This window comes from Neoarius graeffei, chromosome 17 (assembly GCF_027579695.1).
Source record: "Neoarius graeffei isolate fNeoGra1 chromosome 17, fNeoGra1.pri, whole genome shotgun sequence".
Taxonomy (NCBI): domain Eukaryota; kingdom Metazoa; phylum Chordata; class Actinopteri; order Siluriformes; family Ariidae; genus Neoarius; species Neoarius graeffei.
In genome coordinates, this window is record NC_083585.1 from 1,453,022 (window position 1) to 1,467,191 (window position 14,170).

The window sequence follows — 14,170 nt, forward strand, 5'->3', positions numbered from 1 at the left end:
AGTAGAGATGCCTTTCTGGTAGCCTCCTCCTTTCGGTGGTAGCCTGTAGATCCAGTGCTCAGAAGGCAGTTTTAAGGGCATCAGAGTATATTCCTCGCACAACACATGTTGGGGTTGGGGTTGGTTTGCTGGCAGCTTTGTCCCCCCCAGTTCAAAAAACGTATCTGCGCCCCTGCATGTTAGCACCTAGCAGCTAGCACAAGGGCCTAAAATGAAAGAAATGTCGTGTTACCCATCAAGTGTCGGTGGAGTGGAAGAACATGTCTGCTTTGGCACAATCAGCTCATCAAAAGAAAAGGGCCCCACAGCCATATGGACCCATCTATCCCCAATACTTGACCTGGTCAAGGCTTCCTCTCCCAATGGGACTGTGGTACACAGTCAGTTTTTCACAGTTTACTTAGTTTCTTTGAACTGCTATTTATTTTTCTACACGAACTATGTTCAGAACACTCGTGTTTTTTTCTGCTTGTTTGGGGACTTCTGTTCGCACTCATATTGGGGCAGCTGGCGTATAGCCATGGGGCTATTGTTTACACCAGGGAACCGCTGCTAGCACTCAGTAACACCGGATGCTCTTACATGCACAAAAAAAACGCACACCAACATCTGGCTCATAGACACTCCTGCTCTGCAGCTCAGCATTTAATCCACTGTTTGTTTTGGTGTTTTTTTTGTGGCTACTGCCTCATAAAGGCGAAGCGAGGCAGTAGCCACTATGTCATCGTGCTGTAAGAATGAGTGTAACAATAGCAAAACTTCGTAACCAATCAGCACTTATCCTGATCAAGTTCGATTACCCGTTCTACTTCTTGATAAACTTAAGAACCAAACAGAACCAGAAACGGAATAAGAGAAACCTCGTTATAACTTCGTAGTGTCATAAGATAATCGGCAGATAAAAAGATAAACAAAATTCACCTCGTGGTTCACCAAGGCTACTGATTCAATATCGAGTAAGTGGTGTTCATTTTAAGAAAATTTACCTTTTTGATTAACACGGCTTTTGTTTGGTCCTTCTGAAAGGTCAAATGACAGGTTTTGTAAGTTTTTTTGAGCTTTTTGGCAGATAGCTTGAGAAGGCGATATCAAACTTCTGCTATTTGCTTTAATTTGTTAATTGTATTTTTTATTTCAGAGTCTTTACACTCCACTTGTGAAACAAAATGTGCTCAATAGTTCTAAATAATGCTTTGAAGACAATTCATGAACAAGTGCTTTCATACTATTTTGAAAATAGATCAAGTTCACAGCACTGTATTTAGAACAAAATACACTAAACAAAATTGGTAACCAAAACACTCCAAGCCCTGATGCTGCTCACAGCTTGGTGATGCTTTCAAGAGATGAGGCGAGTAGAATTGATAACATGTATTGAGGTTTTTCACCCACGTGACCAAGTCATGTGATGCAGCCATTTTGGACGGCACGCTTAAGTCCTTCAGTGCAAGGCGGTATGAGATGGTGGAGATCTTTGCACATTTTAACAAGAAAGTAAGCTGTGATTCGTGTTAAATTGGATCTGTCTTTTATCACAAACACTGTACCCCGCCTTGGTATGGAGCCAAGGTTGTTGACAGAAGTCAACAGTTTGATGAAGGATGACCCCAGCAGTTTGAAACGGTACAAGGTAGGCTATGTTCACAACACTGTCTTGTTACTCGGGGGATCCGAGATCCCCTGAAACAGACATGAGATCCCTTGAAAACATGATTTGGGAAATGTTGGGGGAGTCTCTAAAATATTGGCAAAATGATGTTTATTGACATAGCAATCGTGTGTAACGGGAAGCATTTGCATATCCGAAGTGTTGTGTTTACATGACAATGACTGCTGCTGCCAGGTTGGTTGTTGAGTAGCCTGACTGTTTTTTTTTTTTCTTGCGTGTGGTATCATTGTTGATGCGAGGTTGTTTTTTGAACATGCCAATGCGGACACGATTTCCCCTGATGAGTTATGACGTCAGACTCGATGCGTGTGTGGAGGTGTGGAGTCCGCGTGATATGTGCTTAAGATAGGCTTCTCATGAGTTTGGAGATCCGCGCTCTGAGACAAGCGCAAGCACCCCCCCCCCAAGGGAAAAAAAGGGACCCCCTGAAAATATTGGCATAGTTCGAACAGGGTAAACAGAGAAAACAGGAAAAATTAAATGATTTATTTTAGGGGGCTCATTTGTCATTAAAAAGATACAATATTTTGTTTTTCAATTTACTGGTGATTTCTGGTGCATTACTGAATTCATCTGCAGTATATTATTTACATTCTTAACAAGAAATTGTACTTGAAAAAAATTGGTACAACAGGGAGAATGCAGAGAATTTTTTTTAAAAAGTTGTTTGGACACCATGCAGTAGGTGGGTGTGGGGGTTGTTGGTTAGAGACATATAATTTCCAGTGTACTTTAATGTCTAATTAATCATAATATTTTAAGGGCACCATTTATTCTTCTGTAATGTTATTTTATGTTGTAGGAGAAGTTGAGAGAGTTGGGAATTGATGACCCCTACCTCTTTCCTCCTGGAATCTTCACTGATATGCTGAAGTGTAAACAGGTGCCTGACTTTCAGTACCATGATTTATACCACTATGTGGTTTTCAACCATATCTGTGAAGATACTCAGTCGTCCAGGTACATAGTAATCTGTGGTTGGTAGAAGAGAGCAACTGGACTTGCTTGAAAAGTCTTGAAGACGTTTCGCCTCTCGTCCGAAAGGCATCATCAGTTCTGTCTGTCTAATAGGGAGTATCAAGTATTTATCCTCTCATGGATCATAATAGAATCCAAATCAGAATGCTGATGGCTGCATTGAAGGTGGCTGATAGATGTCATAGACACACCCACCTCTGTTCAGTGATGGTCGTTCCAGGCTGACAAAATTGAACGATCCTCTCTGGCTAAGATGTCTGCCAGTTTTCTGGAAGTCCTCTCATACTCCCGCACTAGTCGAAGGGAACTCATCCCAAAGTGTGTAGAAACATATCTGTGAAGATACTCAGTCGTCCAGGTACATAGTAATCTGTGGTTGGTAGAAGAGAGCAACTGGACTTGCTTGAAAAGTCTTGAAGACGTTTCGCCTCTCGTCCGAAAGGCATCATCAGTTCTGTCTGTCTAATAGGGAGTATCAAGTATTTATCCTCTCATGGATCATAATAGAATCCAAATCAGAATGCTGATGGCTGCATTGAAGGTGGCTGATAGATGTCATAGACCCCACCTCTGTTCAGTGATGGTCGTTCCAGGCTGACAAAATTGAACGATCCTCTCTGGCTAAGATGTCTGCCAGTTTTCTGGAAGTCCTCTCATACTCCCGCACTAGTCGAAGGGAACTCATCCCAAAGTGTGTAGAAACATATCTGTGAAGATACTCAGTCGTCCAGGTACATAGTAATCTGTGGTTGGTAGAAGAGAGCAACTGGACTTGCTTGAAAAGTCTTGAAGACGTTTCGCCTCTCGTCCGAAAGGCATCATCAGTTCTGTCTGTCTAATAGGGAGTATCAAGTATTTATCCTCTCATGGATCATAATAGAATCCAAATCAGAATGCTGATGGCTGCATTGAAGGTGGCTGATAGATGTCATAGACCTCACCTCTGTTCAGTGATGGTCGTTCCAGGCTGACAAAATTGAACGATCCTCTCTGGCTAAGATGTCTGCCAGTTTTCTGGAAGTCCTCTCATACTCCCGCACTAGTCGAAGGGAACTCATCCCAAAGTGTGTAGAAACATATCTGTGAAGATACTCAGTCGTCCAGGTACATAGTAATCTGTGGTTGGTAGAAGAGAGCAACTGGACTTGCTTGAAAAGTCTTGAAGACGTTTCGCCTCTCGTCCGAAAGGCATCATCAGTTCTGTCTGTCTAATAGGGAGTATCAAGTATTTATCCTCTCATGGATCATAATAGAATCCAAATCAGAATGCTGATGGCTGCATTGAAGGTGGCTGATAGATGTCATAGACCCCACCTCTGTTCAGTGATGGTCGTTCCAGGCTGACAAAATTGAACGATCCTCTCTGGCTAAGATGTCTGCCAGTTTTCTGGAAGTCCTCTCATACTCCCGCACTAGTCGAAGGGAACTCATCCCAAAGTGTGTAGAAACATATCTGTGAAGATACTCAGTCAGAAGTGGTTTTCAACCCTTCACCATATTCAGGCCAGGCCATGAAAGCATACAGAAGCCTGGATGCCTACTTTTTGTAGCTGGCTGGGTTACAGGACTCCAGCAGTGGATTGTGCCTGGGAATGGAGTACACCTTCTTCATGCCAAAGTAATGCCGCTTTTCCACTACAAACGCGGCTGAGCCGTGCCGTGCCGAGTCGAGCTGAGTCGAGCTGAGTGGGGCTGTTGGAGTTGCATTTCGACTACAACCGCGCTGAACCGTGCTGGCTGGAAGTGGGTGGGCACATTGGGTGGAGTTAGCGAAAGTGGGTGGACGTCACGTGATGTCGTTAAGCAGCGCAAACAGTGACATCAGTGACAGTGGCGGAACAAGTCAGAGCCGGGCCGGGGGCGGGGCAAATGACCGGGCCCTTTATTAAAGCTTATCATAACATCATTTTAGGCTACAAAATGTCCGCAACTGCGGTGTTTACCAATTTCAACACTACCGGGTGCAACTATGTTATTTAGTACATCAAGTCCTTCAAACGAACATGTAACTCAGAAACAAAAAACATTAGGATACTGTATATGGCTCATAATAAAACATCAATAGCCTATACTGCGCACATTATTTGAAGGGCATACGAATGAGCGCTCAGAGGCTGCAACGGTGACAGGAAGAGTCAGAAATAAAAGGAGGGCGGTGCAAACCTCACTGAATGCACTGTGTTTACCAATTTCAACACTACGGGGTGCAACTATGTTATTTTGTACATTAAGTCCTTCAAACGAACATGTAACTCAGAAACAAAAAAACATTAGGTGACATACTGTACATGGGTCATAATCAGTGATGGGAATAACGGCGTTAGAATAAACGGCGTTACTAACGGCGTTACTTTTTTTAGTAACGAGTAATCTAACTAATTACTTTTTACATCGTTATAACGCCGTTCCCGTTACTTACAATAAAATACTATGCGTTACTTTATTAAAGCTGTTCTCATCTGGCACGCTGCTCGCTCAGCCTTTCTTTACTCTGCTTTAGTGTGGGGCGGGGAGACGCGAGACAACGGCACAGTCAGCCAATCAGAGTAGATTTGGACAACATATGTAGGTAGGCCACGCCTACTGCACTACTGCACACACTTTCAATCGGAAGAGCCAGCGATGGCGAGCGGTCAGCCCAGCACTGCGCTTTCACACTGGAAATACAGCCAGGACTTTTCATTACTTGAAATAAAAGGCAAGAGTGTTTACGTGCAATGCACATTATGTCGAGGAACAAAGCGTTTGTCCTCGTCAGTGGCCAGTAATTAGTAACATAATTTTAATAACTGCAAAAATATATTACATTTGATAGATGTCTTATCTCACATTGTCCCACAAAAATATTAATATAGTGTAGATAATGTTACTAACTGGTTCTGTTAAGTGTCCATTTCAGTCATTAAACACATTTAACATTCACTTTTATTATGATTACACTAATTGAATTTGATTTTTTTTTTTTTTTTGGGGGGGGGGACAAAATGTAACGGAATAATTACTTTCCCTGGCAATTAGTTACTTTTATGACAAAGTAACTCCGTTACTAACTCAGTTACTTTTTGGGAAAAGTAACTAGTAACTATAACTAATTACTTTTTGAAAGTAACGTGCCCAACACTGGTCATAATAAAACATCAATAGCCTACTGCGCGCATTATTTGAAGGGCATACGACGAGCCTTGCGCTCCGCGAACTCGTCCACGATGCTCTGTATGTCACTGATTCAGTGATCTTTTAAGCGGTAGTCTCACGACCCGAATAGTAAACAATAAACATGGAGGACATGGAGTCGTTAGTGTTGCTGGTCTTGGTGCTGTGGCTTGTTGTCACCGACAACGCCAACAGATACTGGCAAGAGCGTATAGATGAGGCGAGGCGCATAAGGCTTCAGAAATTCTCGTAATTCGTAATTCTTCTCCTTCGGGTTTACGGTGTTTACAGATCCCAGCGCGCTCGCGGGGCGTGTGTGGGCATGTGAGGACACTCCTCCTCACCAATCAGTGCACAGGGGAGTGTCTGCTCACGCCCCCAACCTCACTCGGCACGGCTTGGCTCGCTTCAGCCCCACTCCAAAACGGTGCGAGTTTTAGGGGCTAAGCAGGGCTGAAACGAGCTGAGTCGTGCTGGTTTTTGGTAGTCGAAACGCGAGCCGTGTCGGGCTGAAGTGAGCTGAAGTGAGCTGAAGTGAGCTGAAAAAGGGTAGTGGAAAAGGGCCATAAGTGACAAGTACTTGTATACTATATATCTCTTGTCTTGGGTTAAATGTGTAATGTTTTATTGTTTTTTATACTGTTTTAGTGGATGGATGATGGATGGATATTGAATGTGTTTGTTTTTTTCTGGAATTTTAAATTACAACACTTGCTGCTTTGCCTTATTATTCTAGATCAGGCCCTAGTTATCAATAATTGAAATATTTGAAAATAATTTCTAAAGTTTGCCATGATTCATGTGTGTCTATTTAATTAACTGATAAATTGCTATGAAATATTTTACATTTATAGGTGACTCATTCACAAAGACTATCAGAACCACCTCTTCTTCCATGGATTGCCATGCAGAATGATGGGCAGGTTATCTTTGGCTACTGCACATGTAAAGCAGGACTTGGAGAAGTTTGTTCTCATGTCGCAGCCACCCTGTTTGCATTGGAATCAGCTGTCAAACACCTGAAGAGCAGAACCTGCACTGATGGTCCCAGACAATGGGGACAATCTTCAGATGTCACAGGTGGGAGAGCGATATTCAGTTCAGGATGTAATATTGACTTCACCAGTCCTGAGAGGAAGCAGAAACAGGCCTGTATGGAGTTATGCAATTCCGGACCACCACCCCCTTCATAGTCTAAGAAGACATCTTCCATCCCACTCATGACACAGGATGAGAAGGAGATCTTTTTAAAGAGGTTGTCCAAGTCTGGTACCAAGAGTGCTAGACTGTCACTGGAGGCAGGCTTTAATGACAGTTTCATACCAAGGACACTACAGCTCAATCTTCCCAAACCCCTATCTGAGCTGTATGATCCAGTCTGTCTAGGCCTGTCATATCCTGATCTGTTGTTGGAATGTGAGGCAGCATTTCAAGTGCTGAACATAGATGAAAATCAGGTATGTTTAACATAAAATTTGTAAATATGTGTATCTGGAATTTAAAAGTCCAGTTATTATTTATAAGGTGGGAGGTATGAGATTTCCAAACTACATTGCATTGGTTAATACCTTCCCCCTCCCCTCCACATGCACACCAGCATCAAAATGGATGGATAATACCCCCACCCTTTTAAAGTTATGAATAATTATGTCCAAAATGATTTTGACAAGGGATAATAAAGTGTCAATGAATTCTATATCAAATAATATGTATAATATGATACTATTTTCAGGCATCTTCCGTTGAAGAAGAGACTAGAAAACAAGCCAAATCCAAGCTGTGGTTCCAAATGCGTGCTGGCCGAGTTACAGTTTCCAGGTTCAAGGCAGCTGCAAGAACAGATCCAGCCAACCCATCCAAGTCTCTCATCAAGCAAATCTGCTATCCACAGGCCTACAAGTTCACTTCTGCAGCAACTGAGTATGTTTCAGTATTTTCTATTTTATTTTTGTCTAATAACTTTTAATGTTTGAAATTGTTTGAAGATGCTAAATACAAGTGTATAGGGTTTTGTTCTGTTTTACAGAATAACAAATGATACTGTGATTATGAATGGGACACAGGAAAAAAGGTTGTATTGTATACTGTTTTGGTCATAGTGGATATTTCAGTTTTAAATGTTTGTATTCCCAGTATAAATATGGTTGGCGTGGGCACAGACCAGATGAATTTTTTTCCCCTCACAATCAGTATAAATGTATTTTGACCAAAATTTTTCAATATTTTGGACTCTCTTCCCTCCTGTAAAAATAGGAACTGGTTTGCACCCCCACACCATGCATATTTGTAGAAATACCTTTAGAGCTTGCAATTATTCTGTGTAGTGGCTAATTTTTGTTGTTAGTTATTCTACGGCCATGCTCAATTAATTGTATGTTTATATACAGGTATTTTTGTTCCATGTTTAATAGAGAGTAGCCTATATATCTTTTAACATTAGAATGTGCTTATGCTTTGCTTAAAAAGCCAGTCCTTTCTGTTTTCTGCTTTTGTCTATTGAATCTGAATATAGCTCATTAAACATGTAGCCTAAGAAATTGTATTAAACAAATTGTACATATAATGCAAATATATCTAAATTACTGATGTAATATGCATTCATTCATGCTCCTAGTTTTTGTGTGGAATGAATTAAACCATACCACTTTCATAACATGGCTCTTCATATTGACTGAGAGAATTATGGTGGGACTGAACTAAAATTTGATTCATATTGTTACAGATGGGGATGCCAGCATGAAAACGAGGCCAGGAATGTGTACAAAGCACATGTAGCCATGCAGCACAGAGACTTCATGGTGGAAGACTCAGGACTCATCATCAGTCCTGATTATCCTCACCTTGGTGCCTCTCCAGATGGGAAGATAAAGTGTTCCTGCTGTGGGATGGGGATTTTAGAAATAAAATGCCCTTATTGCAAATGTGGTGACACGCATGAACAAGCAGCAGAGGACAAGGATTTTTGCCTTCAAAATATGGGTGGACAGATATCTCTAAAGAGAAACCACACGTATTTTTACCAAGTTCAGGCTCAACTTAATATCAGTAGCAGTGAATATTGTGACTTTGTGGTTTTGACACAAGACAATACATTATTTATAGAAAGAATTGTGAAGGATGCTGATTTTTTCCAACAGGCTTTAGAGAATGTCACTTCTTTTTTCAAATTGGGAGTATTGCCAGAATTACTGGCAAAATGGTACACCAGGTCCACTGATCTCCCTGCCCCCACACCTGGTCCTAGCAATGCCACCAAGCATGTGTATTATTGCCAAGAACCTGAACAGGGTACAATGCTGAAGTGTCAGTCAGGATATTGTAATGTAGAAGTTTTCCACTTAAAGTGTTTGGGGTTAAAAGGCCTTCCCAAATGAAAATGGTTGTGTCCACACTGTAGAAAGGTAGCAAAAGTCAGTAAGCCCAAGGCACTGAGATAAATCAAATTCATAGGAAATGCAATGTCTGTATTATTTTCTAATTTAATATGAATAAATTGACTTGTTTATATAATATTCATGCCAATAAACATAATCTGCTATTAATCTAAACAAACATTGATTTTATTTCTGAGCCTGAAGAACATGAATTTGAGACTTGTAGTGCATACACTATTCACAGACCTTGAAACTGTCACAAGACAGCTGGTGTCTGTCTTGATCCTGTCAGCTGTGACATATGATAGCTACAACTGTGGTTTCTTATCTTTCTTGTATACATAAACTCTGACATGAAATACCAGTAGTTAAATGTGATAAGTTAACTAAGAACAGATTTATTTTAGGTCTATTAAAGCAAAGGTGTAGTATTATGATTCCTATGAACCACATTAATTATTAATATACTGTACAGTTATATACAAAACTAATGGTTATTTACATCTCAGGAATAAATTAACATTTCATTGCCAATGCAGGTTTATATACAAAACCAGTCTATTCACAACTGAAGTGTTTTACATGAATAATTATACATTTTTTTTTACAAATGCATTAAATTTTATATTAATATGTGTATATACAACAAATTTTCACTACATATAATTTAAACCATCTTTATTTGAACATTAGCCACACACCCTTATGACCAGTCTTAGTTTCTAGTGCAGGACATATATACAGTAGATATAAATTTCAGCAAACATTTGTATTTTTTACATAAGTGACCAATTACATACAGGATGTAGTCTTAAAATACTTGGTCTAGAATGTGTTCCAACCACTGACAGTGCTACATGTATCTGGAGATATAATTAATTTTCCTTTGTTGAAAGATACACATAATGGGTTGGGATATATTACACAACATTTAACATTAATTTTAAGAAATTTAATGAAATTTTTATAACAATTCTGAAAACATGGCGTGTACTGTCATAATACCACTGTAACTGTTCTTTAAATGGCACCATTACATTTTTCTGCCTAATCAAAGGGAACTACAGATTCACTGCCATTTACTATAGCACAGGCTACCCTAACTATTTTGTCCAATGTTGTTAGGTTTACCTCTGTGTCATTCTGAAGAAGTGTTATGGGAATAGTTCCCTGCAACATGGTATACTTTTATCGGGCAACACCAATAACTCTCTCTACATGAATACGAACTGCATCTAATCCCCTAGTTTTCTCAAGGTCCACAGATGCTAACTGTTTTTTACCACTGGTAAAAGCTGGAATCTCCAGTTTAGCACAATACAACCCCACCTGATCCTCAACATCAAACCCCCTGTCTGCTAGCACTAAATCTCCAGGTAACAAATTCTGTAGAAACTCACTATTGCCAGTAATATGTACATCTGATGTACGCCCACCCCAACCCTTTGATATAAATGTAATAACCCCTTATGGTGCAATAGCTATAAGATATTTCATTGTATTGTGTGACTTGTATGAGGAATATGTTTGTGCCCTTGCCTTTAAATCCCTTGGTTGTTCAATCAAAACAATCAATAATACATACACAGTGCTTCAAAGTTTGACGAAATGTCATTGGAAGGGTTTTGCGCAGTTGCTCACGTTCAGGCCATGATACCATTAATGGGACTAACCTCACATTCATAATATTAATAACATTCATGAACACACGAGATACAGTTGAGGTGCTGACACCAAACATGTAACCTAAAAACTGTACTGTTAAGTTTAACCTGAGCCACATGCATGCAAGAAGAAATTGTTGAAAACACATCATTGTAGGGATATCTTTTAAACAAACTTTGACAACATCATAAAATATCATTAGAACAGTGAAAGAAGGCAACCCTGTAAACACCCTGACTTTCTCATTATTGTTTTCAAAGGAAGACTTTTGTAGAAACTGTCTTGACTTGTCGGCCATTATGTCTCTAGTTTCATCCCTCAAGTTTTGGAGCTCAAGTTCCATAGCAGAAATATGGTCCATGGACAAGTCAGTCTGTGTGCATACACTGTTTGAGGTTTCAAATGTTCGTTCAACATCTGCCTCAGTAGTATTCTCTAATTCCAAGTCCTTTACTGGAATGTTCAGGCCTGAGGTTAGATCCAGGAGAGCTTGTGCAGCTGATCTATGGGATTCTTCCTCTCTCTTTCTGGACTTCATGGCCTGTCGATGCTGAAATGACTCCAGAGACTGCTGCCCTTTTCGCTTCACAGGTGATGAGGTGTGTTGGAAGACACTGGGAACAAAATCTGGGGAGAGGGGGTGGTTACTCCTTGCTCCTAAAATTAACAAAATAAATCTTAAACATAAGATTACCATAAAATAAAAACATATTTTTCATTCAAGATCAATGCTGGAATAATTCAAGTGAATTCCAAAATAATTATAATGTACTTAAAATGAGTAATTGTAATGATTGTTTTCTCTACAAATAATTTCTTTGCATGTAAGTAAATATACAAACAAGATAAAGCTGACATTTAAACAACATATTACTTTATATGTTTCTCCCTGAATACTTTTACTCTACTCTTGTTCAAAATTTGGAGAAATTTGCCTATTTTCATTTTTTGGGGGGAATGTTGATTTTCTTCCAGTTATGAATAAATTGACAAGTCTTACAGTTTTTTCCACCTGTGCATATTAATATTTCTTTCAACTTAATAACATGTATTTGCATTTATATGCATGCCTTATTATCAGTGAAATATATATATATTTTTAAATATAAAAAATTCAACTAAGATAAAATATTTCTTCCCTTCCTAATGATTTTATTCAACAGGTCATGTTATGAAAAACTTTTTGTAAGGCTGGCTTAATTAAAGGATTACAAGACAAACAAGTTGGGCTGCTTTTTGAATTTATCAAAACTTTCAAAAGTAAGTGATATAAGTAGTATTTATAAACTTTATTCATCAAAAGGAAAATAATACATGACAAACAGGAGAACAAAATGTCTGCTACATGCAACCCTAGACAAATTAACACTGCCTTGTTTCACTGCTCAGATGGGTTAACAAACACTGACCCATTTACTTTTTGCTATATATTTTATCAAAATTGCGTTGACTGATAAACTAACCTGAAATGAAATGATCACTGCAAAGTCTGGAGTACTCTGTTGGCTCCCAATCCTGTCTCTTCACAGCTGCAATCCATTTGGCCCTCTTGTCTGGGTCAGTAGGAAACCGGTAAAAGGAGCGTCCTGCACGCTGTCCCTGTCTGTTGTGGCAGCCCACAGCACAACAAGCAAACACCATGGTTATTTATAGAGTGCTTACTGACAAATTAATCTATTCTAGGTGTCTGTAACACATTTTTTTCCAAGCTGGTTCTCTCTCTCTGTCTGCAGCGTTAGTATGTAGCTTGACCTCCAAAATGGCGGACACCGGGGCGTCACGTGACCCTGTGACATCAGGTGAAAAACCTCAATATATGCTATATTTACTGTATGGACATTGGATCAGAAAACTATTTTATTTGTAAGCAGTAGCCACATGGACCTATAGGGTACCTATTTTTTTCTTCCCCATTACGGTTTGCAATGTGTTTCCTTGTCGAAACACATCACAATGAGTCATGTTATTGGTCGCATTTGAAGCAGGAAATTTTACATCCAATCACAATAACGATGTTAACACATAAATCAGACAGTGCACAGGAATTTTAGTGAAATCCCCAGAGTTGTGGTCTTGACCAGTCTTGAGATAACATCTCGAGTCCTCCGTGTCTGAGACCAAGACAAGATTGAGTAAAAATGTGGTCAATTCCGAGATGTGACCGAAACCTTCAAAAAGTGGTCTTGAGATCAGTCTCGAGTTCTACAACACTAGATTAAACCATAGGTTCATAAAATGTTTCTAAATCTTCGGTATTGCATTTATATTTTTGTTCACTGGAGAAACAGAAAGTTCTTTGAAACTGTTTCCATCTCTCCTGGTAATTGTAGAGCATTGTGTAACCAACAGATGGCAGCAGATGGAGTTGGGTAGAGAAAATAGATTGAATACAAGATCAAGTCCCTCTTTAAATGATTGAGAAGAGAAACATAACATGACTGCACTTTCAGTGGCCACTGGGATAGAAAACAACTGTGTGCTTGCATTAGTGCAACAACACGATTGGTTTACTATGATTCCCAGTTCGGTAAGACGATTGGTTTTTGGGGACAGGGGAAAAAATACCAGAAGATTTGTCAGGTTCTCGGTTGTTCCAAAAGTCACAGACAGAGCAGTGACAACAGCTCAATGTTTATTTACTTCTCAGTCCAAGAAATCAAGCACCGTTTCTGCCTGGTTTCAAACAGGACCCTTTCACGTGTGAGACAAATGTGATAACCACTGCACTACAGTAACTGCAGCAAGCATGCTGATTTGCTGTTGCCTGGGCCACAACACTAGAAGCAATCCCACTTAAGCACTTGTCCCCAGTGTAAGTGTTGGCTGGATTGTGATTAGTGTAGCCGCCTTCCAAGCGGGTAACCTGGGTTTGATTCCTGGCCAAAGCATGTCCTTTCATGCCAATATTTCATTGCTGCAATGAAAGGCACTGGGACAAAACACTGGGAAGGAATCAGTTGCCTGTCACTACCTTGTTTGGATGTGACTGAGGGCTGCTCCTTCTGCTTTCCACTAGCAGTGTCAGTAGCTGTTCACAGGGCTGAATGATGTCAGTTTTCACCTGGGCCAACTTGTCCTGTGAAAAAACATGAAGTCCACGAGCATGATTTTCTTTTGTTGGTGACATGCTACTTTTTCCACAAACAGGAAACTGTACAGTCACTGTTTTAGATTTAACAAGCAAAAGTGTCTACATGTTGGATGGTCTAAAGCAAAAAAAAAAGTCAGTGCCATTTTGCTGAGTTCTGATGCTGTGTGCAGCCCTGTTGACTTGACACCGCTCCATAAATGAGGAAGGACGTTGTATTTGAGAATACCACCTCCTTATGAT

The 14,170-nt window shown here is 39.9% G+C and overlaps 2 protein-coding genes across 2 annotated transcripts; one reads left to right on the forward strand and one right to left on the reverse strand.

The window, feature by feature from the left end:
* The first annotated feature begins 220 nt into the window (after positions 1–220).
* Positions 221–9,240, forward strand: LOC132864548 (uncharacterized). The gene is made up of 6 exons (XM_060897990.1): positions 221–373; positions 2,472–2,552; positions 7,030–7,257; positions 7,533–7,720; positions 7,827–7,871; positions 8,523–9,240. Exons 1-6 carry the CDS (start codon positions 221–223, stop codon positions 9,172–9,174), a joined length of 1,347 nt encoding a protein of 448 aa, XP_060753973.1. The 3' UTR covers positions 9,175–9,240.
* A 120-nt stretch (positions 9,241–9,360) lies between these two features.
* On the reverse strand, positions 9,361–12,534 carry LOC132864549 (peroxynitrite isomerase THAP4-like). The gene is made up of 3 exons (XM_060897991.1): positions 12,303–12,534; positions 11,225–11,496; positions 9,361–9,372 (listed from the first exon to the last, which is right to left on the reverse strand). Exons 1-3 carry the CDS (start codon positions 12,478–12,480, stop codon positions 9,361–9,363), a joined length of 462 nt encoding a protein of 153 aa, XP_060753974.1. The 5' UTR covers positions 12,481–12,534.
* Between the last annotated feature and the right edge of the window lie 1,636 nt (positions 12,535–14,170).

What these genes read in the sequence shown, in the direction of transcription:
- LOC132864549 (XM_060897991.1), bottom strand. Translation starts at nt 12,480, where the DNA reads ATGGTGTTTGCTTGTTGTGCTGTGGGCTGCCACAACAGACAGGGACAG. An exon ending in CAGTGATCATTTCATTTCAG is followed by an intron (nt 11,497 to 12,302) that starts GTTAGTTTATCA and finishes TGTTAATTTTAG; the next exon opens with GAGCAAGGAGTAACCACCCC.
- LOC132864548 (XM_060897990.1), top strand. Translation starts at nt 221, where the DNA reads ATGTCGTGTTACCCATCAAGTGTCGGTGGAGTGGAAGAACATGTCTGC. An exon ending in TGAACATAGATGAAAATCAG is followed by an intron (nt 7,258 to 7,532) that starts GTATGTTTAACA and finishes TACTATTTTCAG; the next exon opens with GCATCTTCCGTTGAAGAAGA. An exon ending in TTCACTTCTGCAGCAACTGA is followed by an intron (nt 7,721 to 7,826) that starts GTATGTTTCAGT and finishes TCTGTTTTACAG; the next exon opens with AATAACAAATGATACTGTGA.